General features: G+C 40.3%; 1 protein-coding gene across 2 annotated transcripts in view; it reads left to right on the plus strand.

Annotated features, from left to right (window-relative positions):
- Positions 1-24,316, plus strand: part of Sfmbt2 (Scm like with four mbt domains 2) — a 132,553-nt gene that overhangs the window by 98,502 nt on the left and 9,735 nt on the right. For both annotated transcript variants that reach the window (XM_042686143.1, XM_042686144.1), the window contains 6 exons: positions 2,606-2,719; positions 5,864-5,906; positions 8,139-8,209; positions 9,586-9,725; positions 14,571-14,680; positions 23,908-24,083. In XM_042686143.1, coding sequence (XP_042542077.1) covers positions 2,606-2,719; positions 5,864-5,906; positions 8,139-8,209; positions 9,586-9,725; positions 14,571-14,680; positions 23,908-24,083 — 654 coding nt within the window. The remainder of the gene's footprint in view (positions 1-2,605; positions 2,720-5,863; positions 5,907-8,138; positions 8,210-9,585; positions 9,726-14,570; positions 14,681-23,907; positions 24,084-24,316) is intronic.

Below are 24,316 nucleotides of genomic sequence, written 5' to 3' on the forward strand. Positions count from 1 at the left end.
TGGAGATCTTTATATCAAGAGGTTTCTCATTCTTTTATATCTATCTATCTATATATCATTGCAGATATATATATATATATATATATAGATATATATATATATATATAGCTGCAAGATAATCTGTCATTTGAAACTAACCTACTTTTTCTGTTGAGGGAGTTTTCAGCTTCCTGATAGGTTTTGAGGTGTTGGTGCTGGGTAAGAATTGTTTGAATAGATTCAAACTGACAGGATATAGACAAGAGACCAAGATTGAGTATGATTCTGTGCTTTTCATAAGGGAGTTTCTAAAAAAATAAATTGATAAATATGAAAGGGATGATGGAAAAGGTAACACTGATCAAGAAGCATGATTGAATTGTCACTTATTTGTACAACTGCTTGATTTTAAAAACACAGGAAAAAGAAGATAAACACTACACCTATTTGTGATGAATGAAATAGCTGCCTTTTCATATGTAATATTGATATTCCTAGAATAAGCAAGAAGGTGCATTGCACACATTTTGGATAGATTGTTTTGTAAGCTTGGGCCCCCAAATCTTAGAACACAAGGGTTTTCTGTAAAAGATTACTCAGAGGTTGGCCAGATGTATCTAGATTGGTAAAGCTAATAAAAAGGAAATAAAGAATTGATACCTGCCATCCAGTATGAGATTTCAAAAGTGTGGAGTTGGAAAAACTTGCCTCAGTGATGAATCCCCCATATTCCCATTGGTTCTTATGCAATAGCTAGATGTGGGGTAAGAGAAAGACAGGACTATAAGCTTTTTGAGGAAAGGATAGCTGACACTTCTTTAACTCATACATAATTTGTTTAATTGGGTGATCAAAGAATTTGTAAGTATTGAAAAGGCATCAGTAATGACTTATGAATGTATACATTTCACAGAAGTGTATATATTAAAGCATTAATATGATGTGATGTTTGAACTAACAGAACATTGAGACATGAAAGTCAACATTTGGGATGAAATTTTAAGCTATAAAGTCCACTTTATGCCTCCTTTGAAGCACTGCTTTTCATCTTATTTATAGCTAAACATCAATCTGGGAATACAGATGTTTCTGGCAGTTGGATTTAACATTTTGGTAAAATTTCTGAGAAAAAAATGATATTTTCATGACTCCAAAAGAAAATTAGGAATATATCCAATAGCTCTTTCTGTTGGATCTCTGGTGAATTATATATACCTTTTAGGCACTTTTACAGTTTTAATTACTTCATTAATAGTAGGAAAAAGTTTTTTTGCCTTTTGTCTGTTTTATTATTTGATGACTCATTTGACAATTACTCTATATAGTTTAAAATCATACAATATTAGAAATGATTTCTACTTACCTTGGTTGAAAAGTAAGCCCTAAGGCCTGCCTTCCATTCCTTCAATTTACATGCCCTGCAGATTACAGGATCAGCAAATGGGAAGTTAATTTTAATGGGAAATTTAATCAGCAAATAGAAAATTAATATTAACTAACATGGTTTAATATTAAATTATAAGTTTTCATTCATCAGTTTTCTTCCTTAGGATGAGAAGTTGGAACTGATGTAAGTTAGGAGCATTTTATGTTGTACGAAGCTACTTAGTTTCTAGTAGTCTCAGAGTTTAGGGGAGATGAGAAGATAGGAGATAAAATTCATCAGATTTTGTATGGTGACATGACTGTGTGGCTGGGTTTTCTTTTGTGTTTTTATCCTCGTCCTCAGCAAGGAAACTAGAGCACTCTAGATTAAGTGGTCAGAGGCCAAGAGTCACTATCTGTTAATAGAGCTCTTACCTTTTGATTCCTTGTTCAAGATTTCTTCCCTCAAAGTGGCTGTTTTTTGTTGTTGGTTTTTTAATTTCATTTCTCTTGAGAGCTATCGATTGGGTGTAGGATTTTTCTTGTAACTAATGGGCTAGATTCCACATCACTTCTCTCCTTAGCCAGCGTGCCTTGAAACTTTTGTTATTGCTTAATCCAGATTTCTGGTCCTCTTCAGAATTTCCTGGCTGTGATGCCGATTTATCACAAGGCATCATTTTGAATTAGACACCCTGTGTGATGATCAGGACCATCTTGTGGGGGAGGAACCCCACATTCCTACAGAAACGACTAGTGCGTGCTGATACAGGCCCTGGGGGAATTGCTTCTCCCCTCCCCCTGCAATCAGTGGGGTCCCATTTAGTAGCTGCTTCTAGGTGTAATGGTGGATGTTTAGTTAAAGGGACTTCTACACTTGGAGTTGAGTGAGGTAGTCGTGGTGACGTGCATGGTACCTCAGCCCCTTATTCCTTAAGTTTCATAGCTTCTCTTAGGAAAGGGAGCACTTCTTCTGCAATATCTGGATCCAGTCTGAGTTTTCCAAGAGTCCTCCCTCTCCATATTCAGGGAAAAATAACTTATTCTCCACTCCCTACTTCATTTGAACTCCCCTGTATTCTGTTACAATTCAAGCATTTGTATCCATCAGAAGACCATAGACTACTAAAAAGTCCTATTTCCCATGCTGTTATCATTGTTTTTAAAGCCATCACAGCAATGTATTTCTCAGATGCTCTGTTACTTCCTTCTCCTTCTCTTTCTTTGTTGGTACCTATCATCTTGGCTTCTTCCCATGCAGGTCTGCAGACTCCTGTGCCAGAGGTCATCGTTGATGTGGAATCCATGGATATCTTTCCGGTGGGCTGGTGTGAAGCCAATGCCTACCCTTTGACTGCGCCCCACAAGACAGTCTGTAAGTGTGGCCCATAGAAAGTGGAAAGCATCTATGATCTTGGTGAAGAAACAATGGGTTATAAACAGGCAGGATGTAAAAACAGAAAGAGAGGTTTTAGATGTTTCAAAGAGTACCAATATTGTTGTAGTCTTAATTACCCTTTAAATATCTGCATGAGATGGACAGGACATTTGAATATATTCCACAGGCTGACAAATTGAATAAGAAGGCATTTAAAGGACACAGAGAGCCATAGCAAAAAATACCCAAAATCTTCACTCCCAGTTTTATATGAAAGCCATTTTTTGATTTGGGGGAAAAAACTCAAATAGCGTATTTTTGTATATCATTTCTTTGAAAAATGTTTTTACATGTAATTTCCCCCAAAGGAATTATACTCACTCTTTGTCATTTACTGAGATAATATCAAGCCCACTTAGCACTAAGTGATAGGTGAAATTTTATCTAGACTTTATAAGTAATACACGTATTATCTCATATCCTTTTGAACTCAGAAATAACAGATAAAATCAGTATTAGTAATTGACCAATTCAGCATGCACCCATACACATATTCATAATTTATACTTAGGCACATTTAAATACTTAGAATAATAGTTTTTTGTTTTACTTTTAAAGATTATTATTATCGTTAAGTAGTTGTACAAAGGGGCGTCTGTTTAACAAGTAAGATATTAACAAGTCAGAGTATAATGCATCTTGATCGATGTCACCCCTTCCATCGTTCTCCAAAATTTTAATATACATTATTATAGCTTAAAATATTCTATCGTAATACATCTTAGCACTTACTATTCCACTTTAATGTACATCAAGGGTATTACTTAAAATTCATGAAGCCTTAACAATAGTGGGTTTCAACATTTTGTTAGATTATAATTCTAGTAGTTTCCTTATGGATATCGAGTGCCAGCTCTATTTCTTTCTAGCAACCAATTCTATGGCATGCTACTTGACATTTCTAGGATTTAGCTGTAAACAGATTCCCAACATAGCTGACTTCTCATTCCCTGCTCTCTGCAGTTTTTGAAGTGTTCCTTGACTCAGTGCTCACTACATTATCCTCATACCTGACTATTGGCTGTACTCTCTGAGTACACAAAGAATTTGGATAATTTTTAGTGGAGGATGAAGAGAGATCTCCCTAAGAATAAATATTTTATAGTCAATGTGTTTGTTTTTATTTATTTTGTATACTGTGATTTGAATACAGGAACTTGTGCTTACTAGAATGATACTATACCAGAGAACCGTGCCTCCAGCCCTTTTTTGTTTTTGTTGGTCGTGGGGCCTGAACTCTCTGGGCCTGGGCACTGTCCCTCAGCTCTTCAGCTCAAGGCTAGTGCTCTACCAGTTGAGCCATAGCACTACTTCACGCTTTTTCTGCTTATGTGGTGTTGAGGAATCAAACCCAGGGCCTCGTGCATGCAAGGCAAACAGTCTACCACTGAGCCACCTTCCCAGCCCCAACCTCCAGCCCTTTTTGAGTTTTTTGTTTTTTGTTTTGTTTTTTGGTTTGCGTTATTGGGCTTGAACTCAGGGCCTGGACACTGTCCCTGAGCTCTTTCACTCAAGGTTCTACCACTTTGAGCTGCAGCGCCACTTCCGGTTTTCTAGATGCTAACTGGAGATGAGTCTTATGGAGTTTCCTATCCAGTCTGGCTTTGAACCAAGATCCTCAGATTTCAGCCTTTTAAGTAGCTAGAATTACAGGTGTGAGCCACCAGCACCCTGGTTGACTGGTTGTCTCGGAGACAAGGTCTCACTTTCAGCCTAGGCTCATTCCTGGATCATGGCCACTACTCTAGGCTTGCCATCCTAACTACGATGACAGTCACCTATGACCATACCCAGCTTCTTCTGTTGAAATGAGGTCTTATACACTTGTCTGTCTGGACTGATCTGGAACTGTCATCCTCCCAATGTCAGCTTCCCATGCTGCTGATACAGTGGCATGTGCCATTGTGGTTCTTGATGGAGAGGAATCTCACACATGTATGTTTATACTGGCCTTGGGCTGCTCTCAGCCTCCAAAGTAGCTAGGATTATAGACATGAGTCACCGGTGCCCAGCCTTAGAAATACCTTTGCTGGGTTTTCTCACAGGGTTGGAGCTCCATTTCCTTTGTCCTTGTCCCTCAAATAGGACCTGGTATCTTAAGTCTTTTCCCTTCCTGGAAGCAAAGGAATCTGGAAGGCTGCACGTGCTTTTGCTTTTTGGAGTAAGTTCACATGTTGGTGAACACATATGCAATAGTATTTCCTGGTTATTTCCCATGTTGCTTCCCGGTATATTGTGATTGGTTCCTCACCCAGATGGCACCCAATCAGGTCCCCAATCCTAATAACAAGACAGAGAGTCAGACAGGGGCTATGCATTCCTTTTTCACCGGATAGATGAAAAGTTGTACTTTGATACTTTGTATATGAATAACTGCAATTGAATATCAAACAATGAGTGAAATTTTATATTTCTCTTATTGATTCTTCCGTTTATTTACTTATTTACTTTGCTTTAAGGACACAAACTTGCACTCTTTCCTGCCAGCTTTAGAATTTTCAGTAAAACCTTATGTTTATGTTGGAAGATGCAGGATTATTTGTGTCAAGATAGTGGCAAGAGCCCTAGTCTGGTTTTGTTAAGGTGATCTTAATCAATTAGAAAGATAAAGTGTCAATGTTTTTGTCAATATGTGGCTAGCCACTAGCAGTTCTTCCTGTAATTCAGTGTTTCAGTTTTAAGTGCATGCTTTTTAGACTAATTTGGGAGTCCATTGTTTTAAGAGTGTTATTTGTCTTAATCACAATTTCTGTGGGAAAAAAATTCTGGATCATCATACTTGGGACAGTTTATCTTAATATGTATTTTTGTGAAGTATAGTATGAGAGCTCCTTTTCTTCCCTAGTAAGCAGAGCCAGTGTAGTGGTCAGGTTAAATGTGCTAATTTTTATTAAGCTCTTATGTCTAATCTGTTTTATGTTCAGAGAAATGTATATAAAAGTGTGGCTTGACTGAAAAATTGTTCAATGTTTAAGTAGTATTTTTAAATGGGCCTACTATTACACTATGCCATTTAAAAAATGTAGTAGTCTCACTAACAATATTATTTTCTTGTTCTGCTTCTTTTTTTTTCCTTTATAGCACAAAAGAAGAGAAAAATAGCAGTTGTGCAGCCAGAAAAAAAGTATGTTGGTTTTTCTTTTCGTTTTGTTCTCCAAAATGTGCATGAAAAGGTGTGAAGTACCTTTATAGATGAATGAATGGAAGTTTAGCTGTTTTTATTAGGGAGTTCCCTGACAGGTACACACAAATAACAAGTAACAAATAGCACACACACATAATAAGTCATTTTCACATCTATTACATGCAAAACACAGTGCCTTCTCTGAAGAATCTATAGCCCAAAATTGCCTTTTTTCACTTTTATTTTTCTTGTGAAAGTACTGGGGCTCAAACTCAGGATATGGGTGCTGTCCCTTACCTTTTTCAGCTCAAGGTTAGCACTCTACCATTTGAGCCATAGCTCCACTTCCAGCTTCTTGGTGATTCACTGGAGATTAAGAGTCTCGCAGACTTTCCTGCCTGGGCTGGCTTCAAATTGTGATTCTCAGAGCTCAGCCTCCTGAAATTACAGGCGAGAGCCACCGGTGCCTGGCTTTACTCTGTATTTCACATGGTCAGGATGGCTCTCTGCACTAATGATTCTTTGTGCCCCCAGTCCTCAGTGGAAACTACAGTTTAAATCTAGTTTACAGTTGCCTTTTCCTGACCTGAATTTCCTGAGCACTGAAAGACCCTATTGTTACCCCAACTCTGCTACTTCCCGTCTGGGTGAACTTGAGCAGGTTGATTTAGCCCTCTGTTCCTCCATACCCTCATCTTTATTAAAAACTAATTTCTCTGAATTTGATGAAGATTAAACTTGATGACATGTGAAAAAATACTATGGGCTTTGAATTGTTGTACCAATTTTGGTTGTAATTTAATGAGAAAAGAAGGTGTTAGAACTAACAACTATGAGTAAGGAAGTATGTTTTCAAAGTTGGAATGGTTAGCAAGCTTTTTGTATATTGCAAAATACTTAAAATGCACCAACATGCACATTTCATATAAAGTGATTGTGTGTCTTAAGTAAATAAAAACATATGGATGGAACATTAACTGAAAACAGTGCTTTTTTCAGATCCTTAAGTTTAAATTTAAATACATGGAAATCAAACAATAAATGCACTGTTATTTTAATGAGAATAGCAGTTTTATGGGTATTTTTGTGCATTGGTTTGGATGCACCAGTACTGGGGCTTGAACTCAGGTGATGTCCTCTACCACTTGGGACACAGCTCCAGTTCCAACTTTTTGGTTGTTAGAGTTAAGAGTCTCTTTGACTTTCCTGCTTGGAGTAAAATTGAATCACAATCATCAGCTCTCAGCCTTCTGAGTAGCTGGGATTATAGGCGTGAGCCACCAGCACCCAGCATTGTGTATTTATTTTAAATGCAATGAATCTGGTTTATTTACTTGATATAAAGTAGAGAGATTAGTAATAGACCTACGATTGAATGTGAATTTGAAGTCCCTGGGTTAATGGCTCTCACTGGTCACCAGCATCACTCAGTTATGGAAACGCTTATGGCTGGCTTCCACCCTCAATATTTCTGATTCAGGAGCTCCAGGGTTTGGCCTGAGAATCTGCATTTCTAACAGATGCCAGTGCTGCATGTCAGGGGACCACAATGCTGTAAGACTTCCTCTCAGGTCCCCAGTATTTGTTTAGTTTGAATTTCTGTGGTTTTACAACTGTGTGGTTGCCATTTAGCCAGCCCTGGGGACTCCTGAGTTTCATAACTCACCTTTTTTTTCCCCACTCCCGTGGTACATTCTTTCAAATGTAGTCAGCAACTGTTTAACCAAACTGTAAAAAAGTAAAGACTACTTCACATTTGAAGAATCACCAGTTTGTAAGCTTTGGTGTGTCCATAACCCAGACAGAGCTAGAGGTCAGGAGAGAGGTCAGAGCTAGAGGTTACCAGAAAGCAATCTCCAATGAGACAAGTCACAAAGTCTGACTTTAGTTTAATGCAAGTCAAATCGAAGATATAACTGAGGATATTAAGTACAGTTGTGTAATAAGACAAGCTCTGCAACAAGCTAGAAGGAAAGAAAGATACCCAGCAGGCACAGCCATCAGCTGTGCCCTGGCTCTTTTAAGGTCATCAGAAGATCTGAGAACAATTATTCTGAAGAAATCTTTTTTTTTTTTTAAATCTGGTCTTGCTGGTGCTGGTCCTGTGAACACGTCCCATCTTACAATGCTCTTAGTTTGATTTTTGGAGGAGTTATTTTCCATTATGAAAATACCATTCTCCTTACACTTGTGTTCAGTGATATTTTGTGGTTGTTTTTTCTTTATCCACAGATTGCCGTCCACAGTGCCTGTTGAGAAAATACCTCATGACCTTTGTTTATATTCTCACCTGGACAATCCAGGTGAGTGGACCTTGTCCCTTCCCAGAGTAAGAAATGCTGTAACTGTAGGTCACTACGAATGTATCTTAACTTCAAGATCATTTTCTTTTTCTCTGTTACTACTCATACACAAATATATACCATTAAAAAAAATACTGCTGGGTGCTGCTGGCTCATCCCTATAATCCTAGCTACTCAGGAGGTTGAGATTTGAGGATCATGATTTGAAGCCACCCTGGATAGGAAAGTCTGTGAGACTCTTAACTCCAATGAACTACCTAAAAACCAGAAGTGAAGCTGTAGATCAAGTAGTAGAATAATAGCCTTCAGCAAAAAATAATAAAACCTCATGGACAGCACCCAGCTCTGAGTTTAAGCCCCAGAAACTTTTAAATACACATACAACACAAGCACATACAATCAAACACATAACAAAATTTCTAAGCTGAATTCTCTGCACTTCTTTTTACTTGTTGGTCAGTAGCTCTAGGCAGGTGATCCAGTCGATAGAAAAAGGAGCCATGTGCTCCTTGGATAGTGTCATCCAGATTAGCACTGTGTGTCATTAATCATCATGCAGAAAGGGAAAGCTTGAAATAATCACTATGAGGTATTTTTTTTTTACATTTTTAAACAATTCCACTTGAATTTTTAACCAAATGATTATTATCCTAAGTCCCTACTGCCTTTTAAACAGTTGCTTAAAACCTTTTGAATTTCAGTAGCTGATTATGTGTAATATGTTTTATAAGCTATAAAGGCTTACATTTTACAATCTTTCAAAAGACACACTGGTGCTTGGATTTGACCACGAAATCTGATAGTATATACCTTTGTACGCTAAGTAACACGTGATTAAGAATAATGTCTTCTAAGGCAAAATAAGATCCACCCTGATTTCTAGAATTAGGAACTGTGGGAGGTAGCAGAATCTCACAACTGCTATATTGTAAAGTAAATCCCATCTTTGTAAAAAGTTTTATCAGTATAGTTGTGTTTGTCCTGGAGTTGTTTGGTGATTCTTTGTTTCTTTTTGTGTCTCAAATACTTCTTACTTCACAGAAAAGTTTGTTTATAGGATGGAAAAAGAATCAGAACTTCTAAGATATTTTTAGGGGCACAAAATGTCCTAATGTTAGGAAACTGTAATTATTTCAAGAGAAGAAAATCATTTGTTTTCTCTTACAACCAGGAACTCAAGTGACATCTCCTAAATTAGCTTTGCAATAGTGCTGGCTCTCATGGTTGCTGGAGTTCCCTCTCTTTTATAACTCCAGATATTTTACCAATCAGGAGGCTTCAGAAGCTTCTTGAGGTGGATCCAGGGCTTGTTTGGAGGGATCTAAGCCCAGAATTGCAATCCTAAGCATCCACCACTTTGTTCTTCCCCACCACAGGAACTGTCAACGGGAAGTACTGCTGCCCACAGCTCTTCATCAACCATCGGTGTTTCTCTGGCCCATATCTGAACAAAGGGAGGATTGCAGAGCTACCTCAATCAGTGGGGCCTGGCAAGTGTGTGCTGGTGCTTAAAGAGGTAAAGTACCTGCCCCTTGGTTCACATACCAAGGCACTCGTTCATTCAGCATCCTGTAGATAATTACTAACTCAAGGAACCCACTGATGAAGGGAATACAGTCTTATTCATTAATTTCTTTAGGTTCTAAGTAATTATGATGCCAGGCACCATGCCAAATCTTGGAGTCTTGGTGAATAAGATCTATGATCTGTACCTCAGTGTGCTGCAGAAAGGAGGGTCCTAATCTTCCCCTCTCTAAGCCAGCCTCATTCTAACAAGCCCACACAGTGCAGATACACTGGTGGGAGATGTGCACAGCTGTGTTAGAGCAATGTGCTTCTTCAGCTCTTTTTCCTTGAGGGTCAGGAAAATAGTTGTAAGCAATTTTTGAACGTGGAACCCAATATCATTGGGTGTTTTTACCCAAATAAGGAGACAGAAGTTGTCTTCCCAGAGAAGTGCCCCTCTCTGGGCCTCCTCCTTCATTTCTAGACTCTTGTTAAACTTTATGCTTCCTAGGTCCTTCCTTTCTTTAGCCCTTTCTCACTGGCTGGCATGAGTTGGGGCGGGAAGGGGGAAGTCTGTTGACACCAGACATCTAGTAAATGTCTCTCACTTTGAGAGTCTTCCATTGAAAATGACAGACATTAACCAGTCTGGTTAGCAGAACTTTGAAACATGGAGCAGAAAGAGGTCAGGCAGATGCACTGCCTTGGGGTAAGGGCCCCAGGCTCATCCAGCACTGCTTCACTGATGAGTGCATCTAAGTGCCAAAGAAATCTGGGGTGGGGGGGTTCATGAGGCTGGAGTCACATTTGCTGGCTCCACCTGGCCCAGTCCTAGATGCCCAGCTTCAAGTAGTTACATGATTCCCCAACCCCCACCAGAAGTAAAGCGACCACTGGTTCTGATCACCTTCAATCTCGTTTCTTAAGTGAGAGCTGAATTTGCCTTCACTTGTTTTATTTCTGCCCATCATTGGTCCATTTAACCATTTACTTCCTTAAAAACCTGAGGGGTACTTTGGGAGCAGCCATAGATTTGTCAGTAGAATGGAGCGAAGCTGAGTTGAGGATTTGGGATCCCCTTATAAAAGACTTTGGCAGATCACACGGAATAGAGGGAGAATCTTACCCAGCTGACTCTAATGCAAAACCTTCCCTCAAAGATATTCTGTTGTGCTTTGCTTGCTGCAATCAAGTGTATGATTTTTACCCCATTGTGACTAATCTGCCCTGCTCAAGTGTACACATACACATAGCAAAGCCTGTGAGTCAGGAGAGCGTAGGGTGTCAGTTGCCAGAGAATGTTTGGGAAGGATGGCAGAAGAAAAGCACAAACTGTGCTGTGAGGGTCTTCTTTACTATTTCCCCATAAAGAAGACAAGGGTACATTTGATTATCTTTTCCACTGATATGAAAGAATAGGATTTTGTAAGCAATGAAGATCAGTAGCAAAAGCTGTCTTCTGGACCTCCATTCACATAGATTAGTGGTATCTAATAAATTCTTGGAATGAATTAGTCATTCGTTTTTAGTGAAGAGAAAATAATTTTTATCTTCACTCATGAGAACATGCTGAAACTCTTCTAACAAATAATAATAATCATAAATCTATTAGATACTACTGCTGCTGTTGGTAATAGCCCCAGCTGCTGGGAAGGGAGCAGTATGAAGTTAATTTCTGGGTGCTTATGGCCTAGGAGGGTGGACAGTAAATACCTAAATACTATACTTACAGTAAAATGATCAGCAAGAGGACCAAACATGATGAGAGAAAGATGCTGTTGTATGGAGTGTTTTCAAAGATCTCTGTGATAAGGATGCTTTTAGACAAAGAATGGACTATAAAGATATCCCAAGTGTGTTTGTCAGCTTTCCATCATTATAAGAATACTTGAGATGAGGGAAAAGGTTTATTTTGACTTGCAGTTTCAAATATTCCAGTCTGTGATCAGTTTCTCTGTTTGCTTTGGAGCCTGTAATGGCAAGAAGGTGGCAGAGCCCACCAACCCACCTCATCACCCTCCCAAGCATCCTGAACACTGATCACCTTCGCAAGGGCTGGATCTTCCTTGCTTGACCCTCAAATTTTACATTATTATTATGATTTGCCTAATGTAAATTTGTCTTGTATGGGGAAAAGCTCCTAGATTTATTGACCCATCTTTGGTTGCCTTGCCAGGGCTAGACCAAACAGTTTTGTGCTTTTTTTTGTTGTTTTGTGTTTTTTTTTTTTTTGTCAGTCGTGGGGCCTGAACTCTGGGCCTGGGCACTGTCCCTCAGCTCTTCAGCTCAAGGTGAGTGCTCTACCACTTGAGCCACAGCACCACTTCTGGTTTTCTGGTGGTTAATTGGAGATGAGATTCTCACAGACTTTTCTGCCCGGGCTGGCTTCAAACCATGATTCTCAGATCTCAGCCTTCCGAGTAGCTAGGTTTACAGGCATAAGCCACCAGTGCCCGGCTACCAAAACAGTTTTGAAGGTTTTATATGGGCACTGGGCCAGGTATTCCTCATTCCTGCAAAATACAGATTTGATACAAGCTCACTCCAACTAAAACAAATTGTTGCTTTTCTCTCATAATACATTAGTTGTATTGTCAAAGCTCATAGAATTCACAAACTTTATAGACCATGATAATGACAATTTGCCTTGTGAAGGTTAAAATGTGTTTGTGACTTTAAATATCACTATCTCACCATTCTGTGAAATTTGTGAAGGTTTTTAATCACTTCATCTCAATAAAAAATTATTTTTAAAATGAAGAGAAAAAAACCACAAACGAGAGAGAGGTTGAATGTAGAAGGATTTTCTCAACATGCTTCGTGAACGTCAAGGATCCAAAGAGGCATTGCCCTCCAGTGTGTGTTTCTATCTGGAGATGCTCAGCCCCTCCTACCAGTTTTGTATTCCAATGGTTGATCAGCTGCAGTAGTTCCATCTAGCACTGGACAGTGAGCAGATTTCTCCTTAATTCCTTTAATGGGGTAAACATCAAACACTAGAACATCACGTCATAGAAACCCTGAGGTTCACAGTCCCCACGTTTCATGAGATCTTGTTGAGTTTGGAAGCAAATGAAGTGACCTCAGAAAAAGCCATGGGAAGAATCCTTAATATCAGATCCTTTTTAGACTTTATTTGCTGCTTCTTTCCAGGCTGAATTGAACTCATGAAGACATGCTCTGTTTACAGTCACAAAATGTATTCCAGTATGCAGCAAAGAGCAGTCACTCTGGGGTTTTCTCAGCTAATCACAGTGAAAAGAATCCATTGAAATTTTATTGTCTGTTGATAAACACTTGGTATGTTATTGCAGCCAGTTCTAATTAGATTTATTTTTAAACTCAAGTTTCTGAAATGGTACTGACAGTCAACAGTAAAAATCAGATGATTATTCTAATACAGAAAACCTGTGCTCCACAACTGCCTGGATTGCACCACCCCAGCTGTTTAGTGCCACGGCTGAGGTAGTCACAAAAGTTGTGGGTAGTTAAGGGGCAAAATGCTACCCAGGCCAAAGTCAACTGCCATGCTGACTGTATGGTATAACATATTTTCACATCAGATCTTTGGAGTTAAATGAGAAAGCTTTGTTGTCTTCAGAATTCAATTAGTAACTGATTCAGGCCACTTATATTCCTAAACATACATCTATTGCCTTTCTTTTATTTTTGCTGGACTGATCCCTACCAAAAACTAATACACATGCTAGCTTAGCACCTGTCCACGTAATGGCACTAATGCGTACCTACCACCCCAGCAAGCCATTTCCCTCATCCACTCAGTGGCATTTTGCTCTGAAACATGAACTGTGATCTGTGAGCCTCCATACTCATGACTTGTTTATTGAAAAGTGTATACCTCTGGGGTCAAAATTCCTAGTTCTTTTCAGTAAGAGAGTGCATAGAGAGAAGTACCAAGAAGCATCTTACCTATCTAGAGCTTACCCATGTAACTCTCAGAATTCAGATGCCTGGTGTTTCTAGAGGCCTCATGGTGAGCAGTGGCCACCTGCATGTTCTTTTGACTTAGGACTTGGAAATGCATTTCTGAGAGCATTGTGCTCATATTCAAGGTCCATTCACTGAGCCCAGCATTAAATGATTTTGCAGAAAATTCATTATGATCCCTAGCACAGTCCCTCAAATCTCCCCAGATTTCAGACAATATTGTCTCTAGCATATTGTCTCAGTTTCATTGGCTCCTTCTAAAATGCATCTTTCAATGTAGAATGAAACTCTCAGTAACCTGTCCTCCTGGTGGATCATGTACTGGAGAATAAGAAGCTGTTCTGGGAAGGACTCGACTCTTTTTTTTTTTTTATCTGCAAGAGTTATCAAGAATTATTGAGCTCCCGGGGCTGGGAAGGTGGCTCAGTGGTAGAGCGCTTGCCTTGCATGCATGAGGCCCTGGGTTCGATTCCTCAGCACCACATAAGCAAAAAGAAAAAAGCCGGAAGTGGCGCTGTGGCTCAAGTGGTAGGGCACTAGCCTTGAGCTGAAGAGCTGAGGGACAGCGCCCAGGCCCAGAGTTCAGGCCCCACGACCGGACCCCCCCCCAAAAAAAAAAGAATTATTGAGCTCCCAAAGTTCCTATAGCTAGCAGGTCCCACTCTACTAGCCTGAGGGGTGCTGAATTTTACACCCTGGGAATCCCTACATGGCAGGTCATCTCAACATTAACCCATAGAATCTTCTAGCAAACTTAATCACAACCCTTCAGTTAACAAGAGTGCCCAGTGAATACCTCTGAAGTGTCAGCGGTGTGGTTTTTGAAAATGCTTGTTTCTCCAGGAATGAACGAGATTGAAGTGCATTGAGGGTTATTTTGTTTTTATTTTTGTTTTTATCCCAACAGGTTCTTAGCATGATAATCAATGCAGCCTACAAACCTGGAAGGGTATTGAGAGAATTACAGCTGGTGGAAGATGCACACTGGAATTTTCAGGAGGAGACGCTGAAGGCAAAGTAAGTGTTTTCAGTTCTGGAAAACAACAGTTTTTGTAATATTTCACCTGCTGTGTTGGAAGCTCTCATTCTTTATTTTGACATAGCCCAGAGAAAAGGAAATAATTTGAAGGACCATTATTCTGCCATCCCAGAATGACATATACTTTTGTGTGTGACTTACAAATGTACCAGTATTTTTGTCACATGTTACAATTACCGTGAGCGTTAAGATTTCGAAAATGAAAAGGAGATTTACTAAACTGATACTTTTTTATGTTACACTTGCAGAATAAAAAATTACTCTCTGTGTGAACCAACAGATTGGTTTAAAAAAGGAAAAAAGAATAAGAAAATTGTATTCCTTTTCATTATTATATTACATTCATTAACAGATTGTAGTGTTTGATATTGTGACAGAGGTTTGTTAAATACAAAGGTTCTCTACTCTGGGACTGAAAATTTATAAAGATAAAAGGAACTGGTAGACATTTGTTTGGTTTGAGTCAAATAAAATGGCAGTCAGTGGGTTCTGAGTTGACATGCAGTTGAGTAACTTTCTTCTTTAATTTAGAAATAGGCTAATTGGAAAGATGACATGTTTTGCTTGGCTGTAAAAGAGAGAAGAAATAGCCTTACTGTGCTTGAACTTGGTTATTGAGGAGGTCCCTAGGAAAAGATCCATTTTTCAAGAATGTCTTTCTCAAAATAACTTTATGTTGAATAATTGTTTGGTGTACTGAATAGCCTTTAAATATTCATTTATAGTTTTCCAACAGAAAAGGTGTGCTGGTTGGCTTTCAAAAATCTTTTTCTTTTCTCTTTTTTTTTGAATATTTTTATTATCTTTAAGTAATTGTACAGCAGAGTTGCCATTCAACAAAGCAGTTTGTGAGTACAGTGCATGTTTTCTTTTTCTCTCTTTCTTTTTTCTTTTAGTTTTTGCTTGTCCTGTGGCTTGATCTCTGGGCCTGGGCTCTGTCCCTAAGCTTCTTTTGCTCAGGGCTAGCTCTCTACCATTTGTGCCACAGTGCTATTTCCAGCTTCAGCTGAGTAGTTTATTGAGCATAAGAGTTTCACAGACCTTCCTGCCCTGACTGGCTTTGAACCTTGATCCTCATATCTCTCCCCATGGAGTAGCTAGGATTATAGACATGAGCCACCAACACCCAGCATATGTTTCCTTTATATAGTACATGGGTTTGATAGGCAGGTGCTCTACCACTTGAGCCCTTCCTCCATCCTTTTTGCTTTTATGTTTTATTCAAATAGAGTCTTTGCTTTTTACCCAGGCCAGCTGGACCACAATCTCGCTACTTATGTTTTTGAAATAGTTAAAGTTACAGATGTGAGTCACCACACCTGGCTACATTTATATTACATTTCTAATATATTTATATAGAACAACTAAGAAACAATGCTTTAAAAAAGAAGCAAACCACTTTCTGATATATACAGAACCCTTATCCTTTCCTGTTTATAATGAAAATTGGGAATTGTTAATAACTTGTCTGACCAGTAGCAGTTTCTTCTATAGTTAATTCATCCTAGTTTCAGGTAGAAATGGTGAGATATTTATTAGGCTTTTACACTAACTCATTGTCAATAACCCCCCACATAGCATCCTAGAGTCTTCTTAAAATAACTCTGTAATTTTGATTCTTACATGCCGCTTAAGGTGTTATGATACTCTGCCAAATCACAAGAGTGGAGAGAATATATGTAATTAAGAAGAGACTTCATTTGCATAAAATGGTATCCTAATGGAAGGAGCTGCACATAGCTTCATTCCCAAGTGATATTTGATGAGCTTCATCCATAGCTCAGAAACAAATTGTTTCTTGCCTAACATTTGGTATTGCTCTTTTTTCTGTAAAGGGGAAGTGACCAGCCAATGTAGGATGTTTCCTCCTAATGTCACTTTTGGGCTGTTAAAAATCTTGAGCAATCTTGGTTATACACAGAAATCCTTACTTCTTGTTTTAAAGCTTTTCTGTAAGATTCAATACAGCCTAGATAACAACACTCACGGATGCTGAAATAGTGACAGTACAGAACTCTTAAATTCCATTAAAAGCTCTCCTGTTCCTAAATCAGCCAGAACCTTGCTCCATGACAGTGAGAGTTCATTTTGCAAATGTTGGCACTTATTTTCATGTTACCAAGTCGATCAGAGCTTTTATTAAATCCAGCCCGATATAATCAAAACAGACACAGGGCAATTCCAGCCCTGCTGAATTGTAAAGACAAAGCATTACCTCTTATATCAGAGATGACAGGGAGTTCCAGAGCGAAAATCTTACACAGCCGCTTCTAATGAGGAAGTGGCTGTCTGAACTGGAATTCAGCTACACCAGATCATAGGGGCCACCCCAAGCAGCTGCTAATGATGGCAGGTTTAGAGTCAGCATGTGCCTTGCTGTGACAGTCTTGCATGGTGCATCACCTCTTTCCTCCTGATAGGAAGTGACAACTTTTGTAGATTGTGACAACTTTGCTATATTTTCTTTGGTGCAATCAGGAGGAGAACAAGACACCTTCTTTCCATTTTGCTGAAAGGCCAAAGTGTTTTCTGTCATGGATAAATGAACTTAGCGGAAGGAAGAGCTGCAGTTAAGACATGGAATTGCATTGGTTGTTTTGGGGCTGGAATTATAATATTGCAAGGAGTTTCTTCAGGAAATGAGGCTGTAAGATGATCCTCAGAGCAGTATGAGTGCTCTGATTCCCCATCTGGGATTATTACCTGTTGTTTTCTAAAGATTAATGAACGGCCCATTTATCTGATAGGATGAAGGTACTTCCCAAAGGATTTTTGACCTGTAGATAGAAGGAAAACTACTCTGTGTACACATATACTCATGTGTAAATGTGTGAATGGTGTTTTTCTTTCTATTTGTCCAACTAACCATAGATTCTAGGCAGCTCAGGAAATTATTGCTGTATTTGAACAACATGTAAAGAGCTGTATCATTACTCCTCAGTGCGTATTTCAAAGCAAAAAATAGACTTGCTGCAGTGTATGGATTCTGATACATATAGTTCATTTCAGCTTCTCTGCAACAAAAAAGTTTCCTGCTTTCTGATGAATGTAGTCTTTATAAATTGACCTACATTATTTTAAATTTCAAGAGGAGAAATTTAGGGCTGTACCTTGGGGGAATTAAAAAAATATTCCTAGGTGTGTTAGAGAAATGTAAACATGTTTTGCATGTTATAAAATCTTCTTGGAGGGAAAAAAAAGTTATGTGAACTCCTCTTAGAATAGCTTTTGTGATGATCTTCAGAAAAATGAGGTGGAGACTTACCAGATTTTCCAGCCCTTTGTTATGAGTATTTAGAATATTTGCTGGTATCTATTCAATAGAATTAGATTTCATTATCTTGTAGGCAATTGCCAGGAGACAGCGTCAGATCTTGACCCTCAGTGAGTCCTGCACTGCTTTACAAAATAACTTAGGTCTGTCTGTGCTGTAAGCAATGAACATGTTTTTATGTTTTCACTCTTTTTGTCTTGCTGATGCTCAGTCCAGTCTATATTTTATGAACAGTAAGTGTGATATTTGGCTATCACGTGATTCATGTGAAAAAGGATACCTACACTGACCCTCTGCAAAAGCTAGTCACATGTTAATTCTTCCTTACCTGGTTCAGCTGGGGTGATTTGCCTTCCTGCGCTGAGTGTGCTGGGCCTTCACCCAGATGTTCCAGGGTTGCCACATCTGTAGCATAGAGCTCAAACCCCTGTCTCCACTACCCTGGAAGACTATATTAGGCTCAGATGAATGATGAAAATTCCATTTTTACCTGTATTGGGGGTGTAGCTCAGTGGTATTTTTCCAGCTTGTATACGGCCTGCTGGATACTCGTCCAGCACTGAAAAAAGTATTGTGTAAACACAGTTATATGCTATCAACTCACAACCATTTATTGAGAGTTTAGAGTTGCCTTTGCTACACATTTTTTGATAGGCCAGTATCTTCTTATGTTTTGTATGTATTTGACAATGAAACCATTGTCCTAATTTGTTGATTAACTCAAAGCAAGTCAGTTTATTGGTGCAGGCTAGAGCTGGATATACAAATACTTGTTTCTTTAAATGTTTTTTTAAAATATTAGAGGGTTTATGTGTGTGCTAAACCAATAGTGCTCAAAAATATTTGATGGAGAGTGTGGGGTTTAGTTAGCTTACTGTAACCAATTTACTACATTTATTTATTTATTTTAAGCATTTCTTTGGAAATGAGCGCAGACAGGAAAAAAATGCCAAGTTCAGAATGAAGGTCTTTTTCTTTCTTCTGAACAGTTTGGAAAATACGTTATGGGCAATAGTCCTTTCATCATTGAATAGTTAATGAACTGTTTCCTATAAAATAAAGACATTCTCCATGACCACAATAAATAAATGGGTGATGAAACTTACTATTGATAATTCAGTCTGCTCACATCATCCAGTACCAACCTTTGTGGCAGGAGTAGCTAGTCCAGAATCTCACACTGGGAGGTGGGGGTGGGGGTGGGGGGTGGACGTACCAGATTAGCCTCCTCCCTTCTGCAATGGTTGCTCCGACTTTCCTTGGCTATCATGACCTGGGTGTTTTGAGGACCAACGATCACTTTTTACTTTGGGATTCTTTCATGTATCTTTATGGTTGGAGTTAGTTTTGTGCATCTACAGCAGGAACGCCTAAGAAATGTGCTCTGCGTGTGGCATGTGGCCTATCACACGCCATGTGAAATCAGCTTCTCCCACTCTGCTTGCTGAACACCTGGAGCCCTTTCTAAGGCAAGATCTGCACTGTCTCCACTGTAGAGGTCCTTTGTGTCCCATCTGAATTTCCCATTCCTCATCGAGCTTCCAGTTCGTTAACTTACATCAGTGTGAACTGACAGGTCCTGATTTTATTCAATGAACTATGTATATCATTTTCACTTACGTTGATGTTTAGCTTGCCTTAGATTTGGCCAGTGGAAGCCACACGAAGATTCCTTCTTGGTCCCTTTGTCTTGTCTCTATCATTATTTGATATTTAAAAAAAATATTCTGTCCAAAGAAGATGTTCTAAATTCATCTTCTTCCAGTCCTATCCTTGGAATAACTCATTTTCCTAAGGAGCCTTGTGCTGGGATGTTTTGGAAGGAGAGTGGCTCTAACTGAAAAAACAAAAACACATCAAATCAAAAAAACAAGCCATGGCTCAAATGTAGCCCTTGCCTAGCTAGTACAAGGTCCTGAGATCAATCCCTAATACCTCCACCAAAAACAAGAAAAGTGGGCACATGGGTAGCATTTCTGCCCAGAGAAGCACAAACCTAGGGTGTTGAGTGGAGACTGGCCTCCTGCCCAGCCTCTGACTAGTGCACCCCAAGTTCCATAGTACCCACAGAAAGTAGATTCCAGGCATGCTCTCATTGTTTCCATAGTCTGGTGACAGCTATTTTTAACCCTTCAGAAGCCCAAGTGCCCAGGTGCCAGCCAGGAGTCCACCTGCAGGCCGGCATCCTCAGGCCTGCCCCTCTCTGCACATACTCATATTTGGATCTCGGTTCCAGTCCAGGTGCTTCCGAGCCCTTCCTCTCCCCTACTGCAGCTCTCCCCTCTGTGTGTTATTCATTTGATCAGGTCCTGGTATCAGCCCGGTGCCCTCCCTCTCCCTAACATGCAGAAGGTCTCCATAGCCCCTTGGTGCCCTGCTGTCTCGCCTCTCCCAGGATAAATGCGTCCCACCTGGGTTGGGTAAAGGGCCCTTGGGACCCTTGAAAGAAAGAGGAGACAACAGCACAAGGCAGGCAACAAGATTGGCCTGCCATGAAGCCTGGCAGTAGCTCTGGGACTAGAAACGCCCTCAAGGCTACCCCAAGTTGGGCCCAGGTGGTCATTTCTTTTGACTTATTCCCCAGGCATGGGGCTGTATGGGAGCCACCGCTCCAGGGCTGGGGAATCAAGGGCTGTCTCCCAGAAGCCCTTCCAGCATCCAGTTCCTCAAGGAAGGGGGCATGGTAGCCCCCAGTCCATGCCCCCCTTCTGGCTCTCTGTCCTCCACCACTGCACTGGCTTCTACGTAGACGAGTGCAGCAAAGACCTCATTTTTCAACTGTGCTGGAGTTCTTATTTCCATACCTCTAGATGGGCTTTTGCTAATGATGAAAGGTTCCACTAAAATGCCTCCCCTCAGTCAGCCCCAGTGAGGGAGGAACAAAGGCAGGCCCTTTTCTGTTCCCCACAGGTAATAGCTCCTTTCTCCACCCGTGTTCTTTGTAACTTGGCAGTTTGGTGAGCATCAGGGTCTCACCTTTGCACTCTTCTCCTTCCACAGTTGGATGGCTGACCTGGTTTTCATGAGTCTTCTGCTTTTGAGTGTCAGGTTATTCTATTTTTTTAAAGACCCTTTAAGCATCTTGATATTGAGCTCTTCCCAACAGACTTCTAGGAACTCTGAATGTGTAGTGAATTAAACCACGTGGGAAAATGGATCCATCAGGTGTTTTAGTCCACATTTCCTCTATGTAAGGGATGTCAAAATGGCACAAAAACAGGAAGCCAGACACTTTTCCCCAGAGTGAACCCCAAGGGTTCTCCAGGGTACCCAGAGGGAAGTTCTACATAGAAGATCATTAGAGGCCCTGGAAAAATCAACTTGTGCAAGGCTACAGGGTTCAAAAGCATGACTTTTTATCTACAGAGTACTTCTTTAGTTCTTCCTACACTGAAAGTCGACCTTGGCACATCAGAGAAATAGAAGTAAAAGGAGGGCAAAGGTACTGAGATACAGAAGACCTCTTTTGTCAACTAAGAGTTTAATATTTTAATTTTTTCTGCTTCTGAGGCTTTAAAAATGATTTATTAGGGAAAATATATTTTTCCAGTCTCCAAAAAGACAAAACAAATCTGAAAAAATCCTCAGTCCTATAAAAGATTAATTTAGTTTTCCATTCTCAAGATTCAGGTTTTTCTTCTCTGTAACTGTTGTATTCTTTGTAGATTCCCCACCAAGGTTTAAAGCTTAATGTTGGACTTGCAAACATGATGATCTGATTTTATACTTAGTTTTATACCAATGAATTTCCTGATGTTCCTCTTGTGTCCTGTCATGAGTTGTCGGCTCAAATGTACAAGTGTGAATAGGGAAGAGTATCTGGTCCTCATGTTGTTGGTCGGCATTGTCAGCTGACCTTGGAAGTTCATGCCTCTTTATTTGGGCTATTTTTCCACAAACGTGTTATTTGCCAAAGCTACTCTGAGATGCTGTTTTCCTGACAAATAAATTGTTATGTGTACTCATCACTCTGGTGTCTCTTCCTCTCCTGCAGTGGTAAGACACCATTGATACCATTTGACCTGTCGTTAAGGGTCCTATCTCCAAATATAGTCGCATTAGAGTTTTAACATGTGCAGGGACACAGTTCAATCCACAACCCGAGTGACTGTCTCTCAGGCAATGCTGCTCAGCTAAGTTTACTGCCATGGTGTGTGTGTGTGTGTGTGTGTGTGTGTGTGTGTGTGTGTGTGTGTGTGTGTGTGTGTGTGTGTGTGTGTGTGTGTGTGTGTGTGTGTGTGTGTGTGTGTGTGTTGTGTGTGTGTCCTGGGGCTTGAACTTAGGGCCTGGGCACTTCCATGAGCTTTTTTTTGCTCCAGGCTAGTGCTTTACCCCTTGAGCCACAGCACCACTTGTAGCTTTTTTGATAGTTAGTCAGAGGTAAGATTCTCATAAACTTTCCTGCCTGGGCTGGCTTTGAACTGTGATCCTCCAATCTCAGCCTCCTGAGTAGCTAGGCTTACAGGCACAAGCCCCTGGCACCCAGCATCTAAATAAAATCTTAACTTCACAAAGCCTTCAGTGGAATAGGAAATAAAGGTTCGTATGAAGACCTGTTGATCCCTGTATTCATTCTCTGACCTGTGCCTGGGCTAGGGTGGCATATCCTCTGACTGCCTATTGAAATCTGAGTCCCCTAGGAGTTAGCAAAGTCACAGGATCACAGAAAGGATCAGACATACTGCTTTGTAGAGGAGAAACCCACACCACAGAAGAGAGGGACAGGAGAGCTGAGGATCCCTTTAGAAGTGGTTTTAGTTCATGTCTCAGCCTGGAGAGGGGCAGGGCAGGGTGCCTGACAGGCCAGTGTCTCTGCCGTGTCTCAGGGCTCTTTGATGCAGAGCCTTCTTTGGTATCTACAGGTAATTCACTGGACCTGCTATGAGTCTGAGACACCAAAACCATGCGCTGCCAGCATCTGCAGTGTCAGGAATCCCTACGTGGTCAGCTGGTCTCCTGGCTGTGCTGTATGGCTTGTTTCCTGGTTTCTTATGGGTTTTTTTATGTAAAATCCATTGCTTCTCTTCTTTTAAATGTGGCCTTGCTTACTTTGCACCATTCTGCACAGCTGTCATTTATGAATAATGGAAGTTGTCCCCAGGTTCAACAGAGCACTATTCAGTCTTGAAAAAAGATGTTATTTCAGTGCCTGTGTGTTTTTCAAAGCTGTGTCATCATCCCATTTGCACCGTGTTTTGCCAGAACAAAATATGCCGGCAGGCATAATCACTATTAGATGCCATTACCTTCATTTCAGGAAGCACAGCCATTAATATTACCACATGCTACTCATCTTTGCTGTGTGATCCTGTGCAGCAGGTTGGTAGCATGCTAGATGGAAATGTTTCCTACATTAGATTTAGCACTGGCACCATGGATTTTGTACATGCTAGCCAAAATATTTTCATGAGCTGGATGTGGTAGCTTACGCCTCTCATCCCTGCTTCCCAGGAGGTATAGATAGGAGGATCAAGAACTAAGCCTAGCCTAGGCAAAAATTGAAAATGTCCCATCTCAACAAACAAGCTGTGTCTCACATCTCTAATCCCAGCTACATAGGAGGTGTTGATAGAAGCATTGGGATCCAAGGCTGCTGGCCCAAGCAAAAAGTATAATACTGAAAAATAAGCAAAAAGGGCTGAGGAAGTGGCTTCATGTAGAGCACTTACCTAGCAAGTTCAAGCCCTAATTTCAAGTGACAAAAAAATGTGTGTGTGTGTACGTGTGTGTGTATGTGTGTGTGTGTGTGTGTGTGTGTGAGAGAGAGAGAGAGAGAGAGAGAGATTATAAGGAAGTACTAAAACAAAGTGCGTGGGCAGTACAGGTGGTACCTGTTGCCTTAGGGAATGAAGTGTCCACGTTGGGAAGGTGTCATAACAATAAAAGGTCTAATAAGTTACCATCACCTTTCCTTCCTTCCTCATGTTCTAGGTACAGAGGCAAAACCTACAGGGCTGTGGTCAAGATTGTACGAACATCTGACCAAGTAGCAAATTTCTGCCGGCGAGTTTGTGCCAAGCTAGAATGCTGCCCAAACTTGTTCAGCCCTGTGTTGGTTTCTGAAAACTGCCCAGAGAATTGCTCCATTCACACCAAAACCAAATACAGTAAGTACAAATGAAGGGACAAGAAATGGACCCACAAGAGTGGACCTATGGTATAATGGGTTTTTGTTTTGTTTTCTTTTTACCGTTTGAGTAGTTTTTCCTAGGAATTCCTCTGGAGAAATCTTTTAGGGCTTACTGTGGCAGATTCTCATGAGTTCGTAAGGTTGGCCAAGGAATAGGTAGTTGGGTTGCAGCGGCAGAACTTGGAAAAGGAGAGAGTGGGGGAGGGGGCA

Source organism: Dipodomys spectabilis, unplaced genomic scaffold (assembly GCF_019054845.1).
Source record: "Dipodomys spectabilis isolate Male_0828 unplaced genomic scaffold, ASM1905484v1 ptg000096l, whole genome shotgun sequence".
NCBI lineage: Eukaryota > Metazoa > Chordata > Mammalia > Rodentia > Heteromyidae > Dipodomys > Dipodomys spectabilis.